Consider the following 16,647-nt stretch of genomic DNA (forward strand, 5'->3'; position numbering starts at 1 on the left):
TCTGGGGACAGCATTTGACTCACCTCACATTCAGATGGTGAGGGCACACAGAGGAGGCCATCTACTGAAGACCTCATGGGAAATCTAAAATACTACCAAAATTATGCCAGGTGTCACTGTGATTCATACAATAACAGTGGGCTAACGTCTGTGTACTGCTGGGTTTATTACCACCCCACATTAACATACCACAGCAAAATTAAAGCAGGAGTTCACTCTACAAGCTCGTTGTAACTATTATGTCTCAACCGGTGTCTCTGTGTGCTTATTTTTCCTCTTCCCTCCACATTCCCTTTGTGCCATATCTACTAGATTTCTGTAAGTGGCAGAACGCCACTAGATGAATGTGGTGCCCAAATAAGGAATAAAGCTAACCAAATGGAAGGCACTTAAGTCCCTGCCGTTTAACCATTTGCACAGAGAGAAGACTCCCTGGAAAAGACCCTGATGTTGGGAAGGATGGAGGGCACAAGGAGAAGGGGACGACAGAGGACAAGATGGTTGGACAGTGTTCTCGAAGCCACCAACATGAGTTTGACCAAACTGCGGGAGGCAGTGGAAGACAGGAGTGCCTGGCGTGCTCTGGTCCATGGGGTCACGAAGAGTCAGACACGACTAAACGACTAAACAACAACAACAAACCTAATAGAATGTCACAAATGCAGCATAAATCACACAAATCAATTAACCAATCATCAGTAAAAACTATTATAATCTACAAAACACTAATAACAAAAAAGGAACTTAAAAATAAGCTGAACATCACAATTACAGCAAAATCAATACGGCGTTTATAATCAATAAAACATTAACAACTTTAGCTAAATAGCAACTAAAGAAATAAGCTAAGCGCTGCTAAGGTGGTTGTTCTTTAAAGCACTTTAGAAACCACAATGAAGCCTCAAGAATTCAGGGATCCCACAGAGCTCAGTCTCTTTTCCAGGCTGGCTCACCAAGCGCAAAATGTTGGCGTGCCAGTGGCTTCACATGCAACCTAAGTGATCTGTGACCCAGAGTCAGTATTTGAAAAACAAGATGTTAGTACACTGCCACCTATTGGTAAAAAAGGGAGGAAATGCAATTAAAGGAATCCTGGACTGGGAAAAGTGAACAACAACAGGGGAGGGGGGGTGTTGACTACAAAAAGGTTTGTGAGAAACTGTAGAATTGTGAGGGTGTGAGGGCAGAGGTGAACTTCACTGGTGGAGATGCAAAACTCACTAGCGCTCCCCCCAGCTTATCTCTAGTAGCCAGGGGGCAACCATTCCCCCCACAGAATGGCCCTTGAATTTATTATTTTGGTCACAGACCAGTTCCAGCCCACATACAATATCAAGGAAGTCATAAAACACAATAGGGATTCATTTGAATTTGCAATTAGATATAACAGGGACACTACAGATATAGCAACAGTTAAAAAATATATAAATTAAAACTTAGTCACTAACATATAACCTAAAATTATTATTTAAGGCCTTAATCATTAGGATAGCACAGCTTGTTCCCTAAGTTTTATGGCAAACACACAGAATTTGGCTACCCTTAATGTGATCTCAGGATCCTTGTCCTCTACCAGGGATTTTAGACATTGAAGTTCAGATTCATTTGGAGATTTTTGCATAGCAGGGGTAATAAATACCGAGCGTATATCCCTGTAGAAACAGCAGCGTAACAAGGCATGAGAGACAGTTTCTACCTCCATCAAGCCGCAGGGGCAGACTCGTTCCACGTATGGTTTACCCTCGAATCTGCCCTGCAATAAGGCAGATGGCAGCACGTTGAACCTAGAGAGGGTAAATGACCGTCTGTATTTATGCCCCTTGAAATTTCGGGAGGGGGGGAGAGAATGATGGCCATCAGCACAGAGATGTCAGACATGCGAGCTGAAGCATTGATTCATTTCACTCCCATGCCCTTGCCCTCAAAATGGGGCCGTGAAACTTTGCGGGAGATTGGCACTGCGTCAGAAACAGCATTAATCCAAAGCAGAAATTAACTTTTCTCAGAGACTAATCCCTTTCCTAAAACTGTTGTTTATTTCAGGTACATACACTGAAAACTCACACGTTATCAGGATGGCTTTAAAAGAGGATTAGACAAATCATAGAATCATAGTTGGAAGGGACCCAAGTGTCATCTAGCTCAACCCCCTGCAATGTAGGAATCCCAGCTAAAGCACCCAATAAGACTATCAGCAATGCCTTAAAAAGTTTGTCTTCTCTCCTAACTGACTTCATATGCCCCCAGGCAGTCACATCTGATTGGCTGCATAGCATCTTGACATCATGCAATTGACTAGATGATCCTCAATTGGCTGGGATCACACATGTGACTTGATCCAGAAAGGAGGAACAGCACAAAAGAGGTAAGGATGGCAAGAAATATAGGATTGTGAAGGAAAGCAGACTGTCCTTGCAATTAAAGGGTTTACAGTGAAATATTTCTGGACGCTCTCTTATCCCCGTCAACAGTCCCAGATATCAAAATGGGAACATACTCAACACAACCTGAATCCTTGCTTGATTCAGAGTCACTCTGTTGATGTGGAGTTTCCCCAGAAACAACTAAGAGACTTACATCATCAAATACTCTTGAAACAACATGTTTGTCTAGAATCGGAATGTATTTGGTTGTGCGAGGAACAGCTGTTGGGGCCAAAGCATCCATTATGGTGAGTCGCCTAGCAACCAAACCATGAGTCTTCAGCCACTTAGCAGAAGGGATATCTAAAGGGCTTTTTAAAAGACAGAAGGAGAAAATAAATGAGACACTGAAACCCATTCAAAAATACCCCTCCACCCTCCAAAATCAAGTTCATCAAATCTACTTACTCTTTATCTATCTTTTTATCTTGTGTCTTCTCTGCAGCAGGCACTTAAAAACAAGATTATTGTGTCATTTCACATGTGCCAGTACTGGAGAACGAACAGTCAGGAGCACAGGGTTGCCTAGAGTATAAAGTCCCGTCTGCACTACACATTTAACGGAGTATCATACCACTTTAAATAGTCATGGCTTCCCCCAAAGGATCCTGGGAACTGTAGTTGGTCAAGGGTGCTGAGAGTCATTAGAAGACCCCCTATGTCCCTCACGGAGCTACAGTTTAAAGTGGCATGACGCTGCCTTAAATGTACAGTGCAAAGGGGGCCTAAGTCCCAAACGAACCGAGACCAAAGTTAGAAGGGCAAGGGTGAGGCACAGGCAGACCAAAGAATAGATGGGAAAGCCAGACAGTTGGAAGGCTCTTGAGACAGCCACTCCACCTGGCTGCTCTGCCCAGGTGACAGGCCCAGGGCCCAGTGAGCTGATGGAATGGGTTAGGCTATTCTGGAATTTGGGAGTGTGGCACGACACTTGCAGCCTTCTCTCTGCAGCCATGATTGGCTCACCAGGGAGGGGCAGCCAAACACAAATCAGGAGCACACACCAAAGAAACACCTAACAACATTCTAGTCCCAGCATGAAAGCACGCCCGCCACTGCATTTAACATTACATTAAATGCACAGCAGGCAGCGGCACTGCTAGCTTTAAACGAAAAAAGAAGTTAATACTGAGCGCAGGAAGACCCTATTTTAACAAAAAAAACCACCGTACACTGAGAGAGAAGGTTCAATATTTAAGCTTTAATCCTTCCCTCCTCCAGAGGCAATTAAAATGACGTCTTACCCACCTGCTGTTAGAAAGCTTCCATGGGCACCAAAGGGAGCTTTCCCCCATAAGGGTGGTTTTCATGGGATATTGGATGATTTGACAGGGGGCGATCCCACCAACCTGTCCAAGTTGGTCTACAGGGGGCAGGAGTGGAGATAAAGATCTGGCCCAGCAGGCCATAAACGTTCTCCACCGCTGGCTCAGAGGAATCAAACATGGATTCTGTACAGCTTCCCCCCTGCATAACCGCAGTGGCCTCAGGACCCAGTAGGTGATGGAGGAGAGGGTTTCGTTCTCTCAGGAGCACAGAGTGCAGTTCAATATTCAGTTAACTGGATATTCCATGGACAGGGCTAAGGCGTGCGGAAACAAATGGAGGCCTAAGCATTAATGAAAAGGGCCACAGCTTACTTTTTCTTTCGGGAGATCCTCTTTCATTTGGACTTTGTTCAGAAGGCTTTCCTGCATAGCGTTGCGTCCTAAGCATGCTGCTCCTTGTTTGTTCTGCAGAAAGATGTTCACAAACACACACAAGCAACTTAATAACAAACCAGAAGTCTGTTCAGATTCTGAAAGGCAAAAGAACTTTTTAGTGCCTCCAGCCCTTTAGGCAAGAACTGCCCTGGAAACCTCCTCACAGACAAAATGCACAGCCTCCATAATTAATTCTCTACACTTTTCAATTCACTATGTGACTCAGTTGAAGCTATAGCTGCTTCTGGGCAGAGTTGGGACCACACTCATAAGCTTCGAATATGCACTTTAAAATATATATGCTGGAATTTTGACATTTTGATTTTGCATGCCAAGATAAGGCAGCAAATCCAGCTGTTTGGGAACAGGGCCATACAGCCATTTTCAAAAAGGTAACAGGTCAAAGGAGTTTTTCTCCCAGAGTTTCTGTTTTTTAATGATGTGTTCAAAATGCGAAAGGTTCAGATATAGAGTGCAATCGTACGTTAACTTACCTGAGCGTAAGTCCCACAATACTTAAGGAAACTCACTACTGAGTACAGTATACATGAATAGGATCGTGCTGTTCAGGAAGACTCCATTCATGGTGCTATCCCAAAAAATTACATGAATTTCCCACTTAAGAAAAGACACTGTGTTTCCTTGCGAATCGGAAGGAATAGCACTGCTAATTCATTCAAAACCCTGATTTTGTCCAGTTTTAGATGTTTCAGATAATCAGAAATCAGGATGCTGTTGAGCATTATAAAATTGCATTGTACCTTCAGATTTTCATGTCTCCATGCCACAAACTTACAGGGAACTTTCCAGACTCTCATCCCACTGACATCCACAGAACCCCTTTCTACACTGGAGAACTGAGGTCAGCTCTTCGCGGGCCGAAGGGAATTCCTTTCCCCTTCAAACCAACAGGACATGCAACACAGTACATGCAACTAGAAGCAACTAGAAGCAACTAGAAGCAGGATTCTCTTTTTGCCCCACAGCAGGTTAATAAAGGGAGGGTTGGCAAAAGAATCATTGGAAGGATCAATGGGGACAGATCCCACTGTTCAGGATTTTTTTTCCCAGCCAAAACTCGACAGAACCCAGTTTCGTCACCTCTCAGGTAGGCGCCATTGCTATTCTAAGAGAATGAGAGGGGTGTTCATGGTGAGTTCTGGCACCTCTTTTTCCAGAAAAATAGCACTGGCACCGCTATATCCTCATAGCTGTTCACAAATCTGCAGATTTCCCACTGCAATCTGGTACAGAAAACAGAAAACCACCTGAATATATATATTTTAGTGTCATTTTAAAAACACAATTATTTTATTTTTAGTGAAGGGACCACAATAATGAGGCAGACTGGAAAACAAATAATAAGAGAAAGTTCTGGCGCGCGCATGCGCGCGCACACACACACGCACACACAGAGATCCATTTTAGACTTCAGTTGGAACTTTCTCCATGCTAGTCGTCTTTCGAATGTAGTTTTGAGAGGACTGCATTTCCATGGTCTGTGCAGCACCTAGCACACATCTGGTGTTAAACCATGTGGAAGAAGAGGTTTCATATTCAAGCTGTCAGAGACGGGACATGTTTCACTGAGGAATCTCCACAATCTGTTTTACCTGCGTATAAGGCTTTCTTCCTTCTGGTTGGACTTTCAGAGCGACCCTGACGTCCATCCGTACCAGGTTCTGGTGAAGCCGTTGCAGGCTCTTCAGAGGCCCAATATGGCCTATCTGGAGATGGGGGATTCAGTCCCTCACCGTGTGTGGTTGCTGCGGATGCAGCAAAAGGCTGCCTGCGATGTCTGTTTAAGAAACAGGCAAGTCACTACCTGCGCCGAAGCAAGCACACACATACACACACCCACATATTTGGGAGAAACCGCTTTGAGAAGTGAGAAGCCTGAAATAAACACACATATTGTATTCAACTAGGTCAGGGTTTCCCCAAACTTGGGCCTCCAGCTGTTTTTGGACTACAACTCCCATCATCCTTAGCTAGGAGGACCAGTTGTCAGGAATGATGGGAACTGTAGTCCAAAGACAGCTGGAGACCCAACTTTGGGGAACTCTGAACCAGGTCCTAGTCAGAGTATACCTGTTGAAATCAATGAATCTGTTAGTCGTGTCTCTTAACTTCAAAAGGCTTACTCTGAGTAGGACTAGCATTGCATACCACGCCGTGTTTCTGCATCTTGGTGTGCCTCATATGAACCAGCACTTGATGCTCAAAAACTGGCATAGAATTCTAGGTCTTGGACAACCAAGCAGCACCTAAAGAAAAGCTTAAGAGAAAGCATAAGATCAGCAACCACACATATTTCCATTTGGAATCCAAGGAACCTGACTCTGCTATGAGCTCCTGAGAGCATTCTTTCCAAAATCTGTTTCTCCATGTGCAATCAGTCTTGGAGCAATCCGCATGCAACCTTACTGGTGTTCAAAACAACCACAACCACCAGCTTTTCTATGTGGATGAAACACTTCTCCACGACAAAGTAAAGGGTGAGGTAGGGGATCATCCCATTTGTAGTAGTCTCTTTTATTCTTTGGCCTTGGGTTCTCCACTTGTGGCAACATGGACCTCTCTGATTGGTTCAACAAGATCAGGCATTTGCGTACCACCACTGAAGCCACATTTAGCACAGCTGTGGTGGCTCACAGACACAAAAGGAGCAGCAGCTTTTGGGTTAATCCTTTGGCAGAGAATCATCCTTGCGATGAGAGGAGTGAAATTTACCAACATATAGAGGGGAACACATTATATTACCTACTGAAATGGATTTCTTAATGTAACGATGAGGAAATGGTGGCCCTCCAGATATTGTTAGACAACCATTCCCATTGTACCTGAATGCTGGCCAGGCAGGCTGTGGCTGATGGGAGCTAGAGTCCAAGAATATTTGGAGGGTCACAGGTTCCCCATCCCCACCTCAGTGTTGTGAAAATGAGCACTTTATTTTCCCGTTCATATTTCCCTCCCAATATAAACATACTTATCCTGACGGTCTTTTGCTCCATTAAACAAATCCATCAATACGCTGTCAGTGTAAAAGGTATGTATTGTCTTCAGTTCTTTTTCTCCTCTTTCAATCTCTTTCTTTAGTAGATATATATCCTCACACTGCCAAAAATGAGGAAACGGTGACTGAAATTAATTATGAACAAGTTCTAAACCAGATACCAAACCTACACAATAATACCAAGAGGGGGGCAAAGTTTTATTTATTAAAAGAGCTATATCCCATCTTTCAGGACAAGGTGGTTTGCAAAACCCATGATAAAACATATGAAACAGTAATTTAAAATAGCAATTTAAGCCTACAAATAAACCTCTTTAAAATTAACACTAAAACCACAGAAAGGCACATTAATTGATAAGAATAATGAAACACAGATGAAAATAAAAACATATTGAGGGTCCTTTTAGCAGTCATGGGGGAGGAAAGTTACAGGCACTTCATGGGCAATCTTTAATTGATACGGGGCCAGTACAGAAAAGGCCCCATCTCTGAATCACTCAGCCTAGTCTCTCTTAATGGCAGGTAAGAGAGCAGAATTCAGACAGCTTCATAAGGCAGTCCTTCAAGTAACATGGTTCAAAACCACTGAGGGGTTAAAGGACAAAGCCAGCAATTTATAAACTGCGCCAGAAACAAATAGGCAGCCGCTGTAAGCCGTGCAGAACAGGTGTAATACGCTTTGATTGTTGGTCTCCTACAAACCATTCTTGCCTCTGCATTCTGTACTAACTGGAGTTTCTGAACCATTTTTAAAAGGCAGCCCCCACATAATGCATTATGGTAGTCTAGCCAGGATACAACCAGAGAATGAGACACTAAGGGAAAGGCTACTTCCTCTGGTTAAGGGTAGAGGTGGAAAACCAGCCAATTTTCTAATCCAGTTAAGATTATACATACAAATATATATCCTGCAGGAAAAAAACCTCATGCTTGAAAGTTAATTCAGCTTCATCCTTTACTATAGCTACTGATGTAATAACGTAACTATGATGGATGATCATGGAGATACATTCTGCTGCAAATCTAGAATCCCATTACTGCACCCTAAGAATTATTATTGAATTATTTGTCATTCATCTTTCTGATATATAATCCCCCACACTCTGATAACACATCCATTTCTTATTTTTTTTCCCATTTCATGACTAATGCACTTCCTAAAGGTGAAGTAAAAACATAAACCTGTCATTCCAGCAACCTTCCTCCTTCTTACCAGCATGGAGGGGTATGAAATGGAAATAGCCATAAAACAAAGTGTGGAAATCCACATCCCTGTTTCACAGCCCCTACAGCAAAAAAATAAGACTTGCCTTGAGAGTTTAAGCTGTGCTCACTGCCAAAGTGAATGTAAGAAAAGACACACACACACACACACACACACACACACACCCGACTTAGACAGCAGCCAATTTTAGCATATATACAAGTTTGTTCTTTGTAGATGTACTAGAGCTTATTAAAATCAACACATGCACACGCCCTTCAGCCAGGCTATTTATCCTTCCAGTGACAAGGCTACTTCTCCTTTCATTCAGTACATCTGCACAGGATATTACACAGAGTTAACAGCAAAGATGAGCATCATCAGACACCTGCCAAAGCCCACACCCCAGCAAAGTGATCACTGCTAACAGCTCATCAGGTAGGAGACCCAGCAAGTGCTTACCAGAAGGGAGAGGGGTAAGAATCCATATTGGTTCTGCCAGTGCTTTTGCACTGCGCTGACCTTCCCGCCACCTCAGCTCTCCGCCTCCCAGTAAGCAACAGAGACACATCTGCCAAGTCTTAACCCCAAAACTCTTGGGCACTCATCCTCCTTGCTGTTGCTTCCTGTTCATCTGCTTCCTTCAAGCAATGACAAGAACAATGAGAAAGGCAGCAGAGGCCTCCACTTGCTTTGATCTCTCCTCCTGGGTAAGGGGTGTGCAGACTGGGCCCAAAAGGAGATCGCTAGTGGTGATCATGGCAAAGAGATGGGCACACTGAGGGACAGCGGCTCACTAACAGGGACTGGCTGGATGAGGAAGAGTGGTGGGCACTGCCCACCGAAGAACCCTCCAGGGAGGACATGGAAGAAACAGGCTTAGACCCAGGATTGTGGTGGTGGGACACTGGGGAGCAGACTGAGGAAGGAACGAGCTGGGAGGTGCTAGAAGCAGGAGGTATGAGAAATCAAGGAGGATCAGGAGAAAGAGGCCCTTCAGGACAGGAGGCTGGGGATCGCAGTGTGAGCACAGACTTAGACAAAGAGGAGTCAGAGGTTACCCCTACTACCGAGCAGCAGGACAGTCCCAGTCCTGCTGGCTCCCCCTCCACCCCCACCCCGCTCACGGAGAGTCCTGCATGTTGCTGAGCAATGGGCCGGACAGGCCTAGAGAAGGAGTCCACCCTGTTGCCTCAGTCTCCATCTGCCTGGGAGGGATCCAGAGTGAGAGGCTAGAGGGGAAAGGCGGGGCCAGTGGTCAGTTTCAGCAACATCTCAAACTAAATGAGAGGAGCCAAAGGAACTCTGCTGTGTTGCTAAAGGTAAAGGGACCCCTGACCATTAGGTCCAGTCATGGCCGACTCTGGGGTTGCCGCGCTCATCTTGCTTTATTGGCCAAGGGAGCCGGCGTACAGCTTCCGGGTCATGTGGCCAGCATGACTAAGCCGCTTCTGGCGAACCAGAGCAGCACACGGAAACGCCGTTTATCTTCCCACCGGAGTGGTACCTATTTATCTACTTGCACTTTGACGTGCTTTCAAACTGCTAGGTTGGCAGAAGCAGGGACTGAGCAATGGGAGCTCACCCAGTCGCGGGGATTCGAACTGCTAACCTTCTGATCGGCAAGCCCTAGGCTCAGTGGTTTAACCCACAGTGCCACCCGCGTCCCTGCTGTGTTGTTACTTTATGTGAATAATAGCTAATTGCATTTCGTGTCTCAAGTTCTTTCCTGCCCCATGGATGACCTGGGCTCGCCTGACAGCCCCCTGACATTCACACATCTTACTCTAGGGTCCCTCAACATCTGGCACCAAACACCAGTATTCACAAGTGCCCTTGAAAATTAGGACTCAGGGGACTCTCCCACAAAGGCTAAGATTTGGCAGAGATAAGCTGTCAGCTGATCCTCCTGATGAGGCCTTAGTTCTGGTATATCCATTTTGCTTCTCAAAAATGCTTTTGAACTTTCAATTTTATGCAGACCCTATTAAGAACTTTGTGCATTAACCAATTTCATCAAAAGTTATTATACAGCCTCCTTGGTATGAAAAAGAAACACCTAAAAGTCTTCATCTTAACTTTTACTAAAGACTTGCCTCAGAAGGTTTTGGAGCATCAGGGTCTCTCAAAATAATATGATAGTAATGAAACCGTCCACCTGTCTCACTGGCCAATTCATTTAAAAATTTATTCGCTCCGGTATCATCACAGTTAAAGGAAATAGTGTGAATTGGAATGTTCCGGTGAAGCTGGAGCTGGTCTAGAATTCTATCGGGGGGCTAAAAGAAAGAGAGAGAGAGAAATTAAATGTATTGACACAGAGATATTAACCAATACACACTGCATAACAAATCAACTGGCTTCAGATTATATCTTATTGAGGAAGAGGTAGAAGCATTAATGCCTTCCATGATTTATACCATAACAGACAGTGCTTTGAACTACAGGCAATCATCAAAACCAAAGGAAGCTGAATTCCACTGGCTGAGCGTGGCATCCTGGGGATCAAAGTTCTCATTCAGAAGGCTCTAATTTGCTATTTCAGCACCTTCATCCAACAATCCAAACACTGAAGGAATCTTCAGGTTGATCTTGCTCCTGTGGGGTCCACAAGGCTGGCAGAACCAGCATTGATTGTGCAGTATGCCAAGCTAGTTTCCCAAACCAGGTATGACAGCTTCCCAGGTAAAAAAAGTGTCCCTCTATCTCCAGGACATGCAACATCTAGTTCCAGCCTGAGACTGCAGTTCCTGCCACCACACTATCTCCTTAATGTTTGCTGTGCTTGATAAAGCTACGCTTTCCCATAACCAATACCTTCCCCCCACCACTGCGGCTCCACTCCCACCAGCTGGTCCTCCCTAAGCTCCTTAAGCCATTTCTCCCACATCAACCCTCCACTCATATATGTCATTGTTTCTCCCATTCCAACTGTCTTCCAAGACCCTCATCAATGCTGCTTTCTCAACCCAGTACCTACAACTGTTTTTCTCTCCCTACAACCCCCCTCCAGCTGCTTGCCCCAGTTTTCTCAAGAACCTCCTTTCTCATCTACCCAAAGACCTCAGCTTTTGGACCCTCCTACTCTGGGTGCTGGAAGATCATGTTTCCTCTGTTATCATGCGTCCTTCACCATGTCCTCTTCCCAGACTCTCATGGTCCCAATGTCTGTCTGGAACAAAAGATGGTGAGGACTTAAAGATATGTATCTTCCTTGAACTGACTCAGACTAGTCTCAGTTTGGCCAGCCCTGCTCTACATCAATGCTCTGCTTTGTCATATAGCCAGTGTTACATCATCATACTGCCCTGACATGTCTTGCTTCTTCCATAGATACCTGGTCAGGTCTCCCATCAGTGAGAAGATAAATGGCTTGAGTGTCACTATCAGAATAGGCAATCTGAAGTGCTTTCAGGGTATTTGTAGAACTTCCAATCTAAGCAGTCAACAGAGGGGGGAAAACATCAGGAGGAAATGGAAACATTAACAGTGCTAAACTTGTGAAATGGATTGTCACATCTCTTTGTCAGGTTTGCTGGTCAGAGGAACCTTACAATTTGTCCAAAGGAAAGACTTAATTCAGTCCTGGAAGTAGTCTAAATCACCTGGTGGGCAACAATCAAAATAGATTCCTTCCAGTAGCATACTTTTATGATGAAAGTATGAAATCTTTCTGCAGGAACTCTTCCCAAGACAGATTTCTGTGCTTCGAATACAGTGATACAACCAAAGGCGCTTTCACCCTAATGCTAAATGCTCTTTTGAGACCCAATGGCCCACTTCAGACATCACATCCCTGGTCCAACAAATCATGGTTTTGTTCAATCAGGAATGTGCCATACACCTAAGTGCTCTCTTCTTGCCCCTCCCATTTTCTGATTGGGCTTAATACAAGACTTCCTGGTTTGTCAAAACTACAGTTAGCTGTGTCGTTCAAACCAGAAACTGTGGGTTGAGTGCTCCTACAAACCAGAATCAAATTCTGGTAGGGAGCACTCAAAGTTCAGTGGACTGTGGCGTGACAAACTAGGAAGACTTGTATTGTCAGGAGCATGAGGAGGAAAGGGGAGCAATAATAATAATAATAATAATAATAATAATAATATCCCGCTCTCTCCAGCGAGGCCGGGCTCAGGGCGGCTAACATCAAAATATATAATACACTAAAACATTAAGTCAAACAATCGATTAAAGTACATCTTAAATTAGATTAAAAGCAGAATAGAATCATATGGCAACCTATATGAATTATAATGGTGCTTAGACCTCAAATCCTCATTCAGCTATGAAGGTGACCTTGTACAATCACTATATTTCAGTCTAATCAACTTTACAGCATTGCTGTGAATAAACTGGAGGTTGCCCTAGCTGCTAAGAGCATAAAATGGAAGAGGTATACAATAATGATTTCTTGGGAGAAATTGCGGGTTTAAAATGTCCTTAAGAACAATTCAGGAACTCTTATATTTAAGCTGTGCACACGAGGGAACATAGAAAAGAGCACACAGGCACATGCAGCACATTCCCATAGCTTGTTAGATCAGGAATGTGTTGGCTGAACCAAGAATGTCTTAAATGCAGAAGGGGAGGGGAAGAAGGTGTTACTCTTGCAAATAAAATTGTGCCTTTCAAGCCAGCTTTATAGTAACCAAAAATTAATTGAGGTGCACAGCAAAAACTTGGGTTACTCACATTTTTTTAATGTGCTTTTTGTTCCTATATTTACCTCCAGATCGTTTACCCATAGTAGAGCTTCTTCCAAACTTTCTTCATTAACTCTAGCAAGTTTCTCCTTCCAAGCCACTGCCTCAGTGTCAAATCTAACAAAGTTAACTTTGGTTTTGTCTCTCAGTTGTTCCTGTAAGAAATGCTCCGATGAATTCTCCTTCATACAAGAAATGTCACACTTTTTGCTGTATTTGAAAAGCAAATGACTGCAGGAGTATATTTCATTCTTCTAGAAGTGATAACAATTATTTATTTCTGGAGATTGTAATTCTACCTCACAGCGTTTCGGACGTACTGAATCTACCCACACACCTCAAACTGGAGAAAGTACCGTATCTTTCGCTCTATAAGACACACCCCGACCACAAGACGCACCTAGTTTTAGAGGAGAACAGGGGGGGAAATGTTCTCTCCCTCTCTGTGCAGAGCCCCTTCAGCAAAGCGGCAGGAGAAATGGAGCCCCTGCCATTTCTCCTCCGGCTTCGCTGAAGGGGCACTGCGCAGAGAGGGAAAGCTGTGCAGCGCCTCTCCAGCGAAACGAAGCCAGGAGAGCCAGAGGGATCGATCCCTCTGGCTCTCCTGGCTTCAGCAAAAGCAATGCGAAGCCTCCTGAGCACAGCGGGAGCACTCCCGCTGCCCTCAGGAGGCTTTGGGCGGCTGTCCCTGAAGCCAGGAGAGCAAGAAGGATCGGTGCACACCGATCCCTCTTGCTCTCCTGGCTTCAGCGAAAGCTGCACAGCCTGCATTCGCTCCATAAGACTCACACACATTTCCCCTTACTTTTTAGGAGGGGAAAAGTGCGTCTTATAGAGCGAAAAATACAGTATCTATGTTTTCATTAGAGGGAAAAGATTGTCACTGAGTGGTAGTTAGGGATGTTAGGCATCGTTTCCCATTCCGCTCTGTAATCATCGAATGCACTGTTTCCATTTCTGCTGCTGTTTGCCTTCTACCAAAGACAGCTTTATTATTCTCACTATCTGATGTGGTGAAATTACATAACTTACATAATGAATTATGTAAATGCCATTGTCACTATGTTATTCCAACCCCATTCATTTCAATGCAAAGGAAACACAAAGCAAATGGGGGGGACACACATAATCAGTGAAATATCATTCATGAACCAAAAGCAAAGGCAGCAAATGTGGATCATATTGTGGATCAAATTGATTTTCATTCTGGACATAGGGATGTACAGTGGTACCTTGGTTCTCAAACGCCCCAAAACCCGGAAGTAAGTGTTCCGGTTTTCGAACGTTTTTCGGAAGCCGAACGTCCAATGTGACTATCGGCTATTGTTTCCAGGGTGCCTGCACCAATCAGAAGCCACGCCTTGGTTTTCGAACATTTCAAAAGTCAAACGGACTTCCAGAACAGATTTAGTTCAAGAACCATGGTACGACTGGATTTGGCACTTTTGTTTTTGCTATTTATTTTGCATTTTTGCTTTTGAGGCTTTTTTGGTTAATTTGTTTTTGTGACTGTGTGGAACCCAGTCCAGCTACTGATTGATTGACTGATTGTGTGACTGTGTAAATGGATAAAAGACCCCCATCCAAACAGTGACTATCATCAGTGCAGGTAAGGGAAAAAAGTAATTTTAATTTTTATCATCCATAATACTGTCTTATTTATTTTTTTAGTACAGTACATTGATAATTGCTTTCATTTTATGGATCAACAGTCTCATTAGATAGTAAAATTCATGTTAAATTGCTGTTTTAGGGGTTGTTTTTAAAAGTCTGGAATGGATTAATCTGTTTTGCATTACCTTCTATGGGAAAGCGCGCTTTGGTTTTGGAATGCTTTGGTTTTGGAACGGACTTCCGGATCGGATTAAGTTTGAGAACTAAGGAGAACAACAGGAAGATTTAAAGGAACTACTGGAAACTCAAGGCAGTAGAGATATAAGATGATCAGAGCCGCATCGAACTTGAAGAATGGGAAGTTCCAATAAAAATTTATAATTTGACGGAATATTTGGACTATATGATATGTATTTGTATAATTTGGAATATTTAATGTGATTTGATTGGATTGTTCAAATGGAAAATTTAATAAAAAATAATTTTTTTAAAAAAAAGTTTGAGAACCAAGATACCACTGTATAAACAAACATCAGCAATTTCCACTCCCATTTCCACTCTCCTATTGGCAGAGCACATAGTTTGCACTCGATAAGGTCCCAAGTTTTGTCCTTGCATCTCTAGGCAGGATTGGAAAGAATCCTGTCTGAAGCACTGGGAGTAGACCAGTTAGGTGGACTAATCAATCATCTGACTTGGTACAGCTTTCGCTATCCCTCTGCATGACTGCAGAAATATAGAATATGTCTTTGCACGCATTTTGTTTTACAATCCTTGCCTTGGGGAACATAGCTGTCACTCACCCGCATGAGCTGAAATATTTTCTGCTTCACCACGGGCAGTTTGTCTTTCATAGAGTGGGATGTATCAATCAGAAAATAGATGTTATCTTCAGTTACGTCTCCAAAGAGTGCTCTGCTCCCTTTTTTCAGCTCCTGAAGTCTACAGGAAAACACACTCAATGTTTAATGAGAGGCACAGACTAAACTGTCTAAAATGCTCCCTTTGTCTTTCCTTAACTCTCCTATGCTTGTAAAAACTTATCTGATAATAGAGATCAAATAGAAAAACCCAGTCAAATATTATTTTTAAAGAAAACTAAAGTCATTATATATACAATACCCTTTAAACGTGAAAACCTATTAAAGCTTAAAACCATACAAGAATGGGATCTAGAGTCTAGAACTCCTCCGCATTTTAAGGGGTATCAGTATGGTGTGGTAGTTTGAGTGTTGGACTAGGACTGAGAAGACAAGGTCTTTGTAGGCCACGAAGTTCACCAAAGGACATTAGGCCAATGACCACCTCTCCACTTGACCTATCTCAAATTGCAAGGGTAAAATGAGGTTGGGGGATTATGTCTTCTGCTTTGAGGCCCTTGAAGTATATTATTAATGGTAACATCGTCAACATCAATGTTTTTAAAAAAATCTTTATTCAATTACAGTATAAATGTATTATTGTTTACTATATAATTATCATGTTGCTTCACAAATTCCTGATAATGTACTCATTACCATTTCCCCTTCATCTCAAAATGTACTGCATAAAAATAAATACCTGAATGGTTGACATGGCAACCTAGAGAAGCCATAGTGTCAGAGAAGGCTGTTTACCAAGTTAGATTCATTACCTCCTGTTCCTTAGCTTAACCTTTCCCCACCCATGGCCCTTTAAACTGAACTCTCACATTAATACACCTACATCAACGTGTGGGCTGCGTGTTTCAACACAACACTTAACCAACCACTTTACTGGAGAATACAGAGCAAGGGTACGGAACCTATGACCATCCAGATATTGTAGGACTCCCAACTCCCATCTGCTCCATGCAGCATGGCCAATTCTCAGCGAAGATGGGAGTTGTAGACCAAAACATCTGGAGAACATCAAACCAGGAAAGGCTATAATTCAGAGAACTATGTGGGATGTAACATCACAAAAGCAGCCAAATAAAACATTTCCTGTTTGCCCAGAGTGGACA

The 16,647-nt window shown here is 43.4% G+C and overlaps 1 protein-coding gene across 3 annotated transcripts in view; it reads right to left on the reverse strand.

Moving 5' to 3' along the window:
* The window catches only part of VWA3B (von Willebrand factor A domain containing 3B), a 66,428-nt gene that overhangs the window by 23,739 nt on the left and 26,042 nt on the right, over window positions 1-16,647 (reverse strand). For all 3 annotated transcript variants that reach the window (XM_081001284.1, XM_081001283.1, XM_081001285.1), the window contains exons 12-20: window positions 15,467-15,605; window positions 13,073-13,204; window positions 11,684-11,782; window positions 10,443-10,625; window positions 7,116-7,243; window positions 5,740-5,924; window positions 4,064-4,156; window positions 2,832-2,874; window positions 2,578-2,734 (exon numbers count right to left, since the gene is read on the reverse strand). In XM_081001284.1, the coding sequence (XP_080857410.1) occupies window positions 2,578-2,734; window positions 2,832-2,874; window positions 4,064-4,156; window positions 5,740-5,924; window positions 7,116-7,243; window positions 10,443-10,625; window positions 11,684-11,782; window positions 13,073-13,204; window positions 15,467-15,605 (1,159 nt within the window). The remainder of the gene's footprint in view (window positions 1-2,577; window positions 2,735-2,831; window positions 2,875-4,063; window positions 4,157-5,739; window positions 5,925-7,115; window positions 7,244-10,442; window positions 10,626-11,683; window positions 11,783-13,072; window positions 13,205-15,466; window positions 15,606-16,647) is intronic.

The sequence above is a fragment of the Podarcis pityusensis genome (assembly GCF_964106645.2).
Source record: "Podarcis pityusensis genome assembly, chromosome: 4".
Classification (NCBI taxonomy): Eukaryota; Metazoa; Chordata; class Lepidosauria; order Squamata; family Lacertidae; genus Podarcis; species Podarcis pityusensis.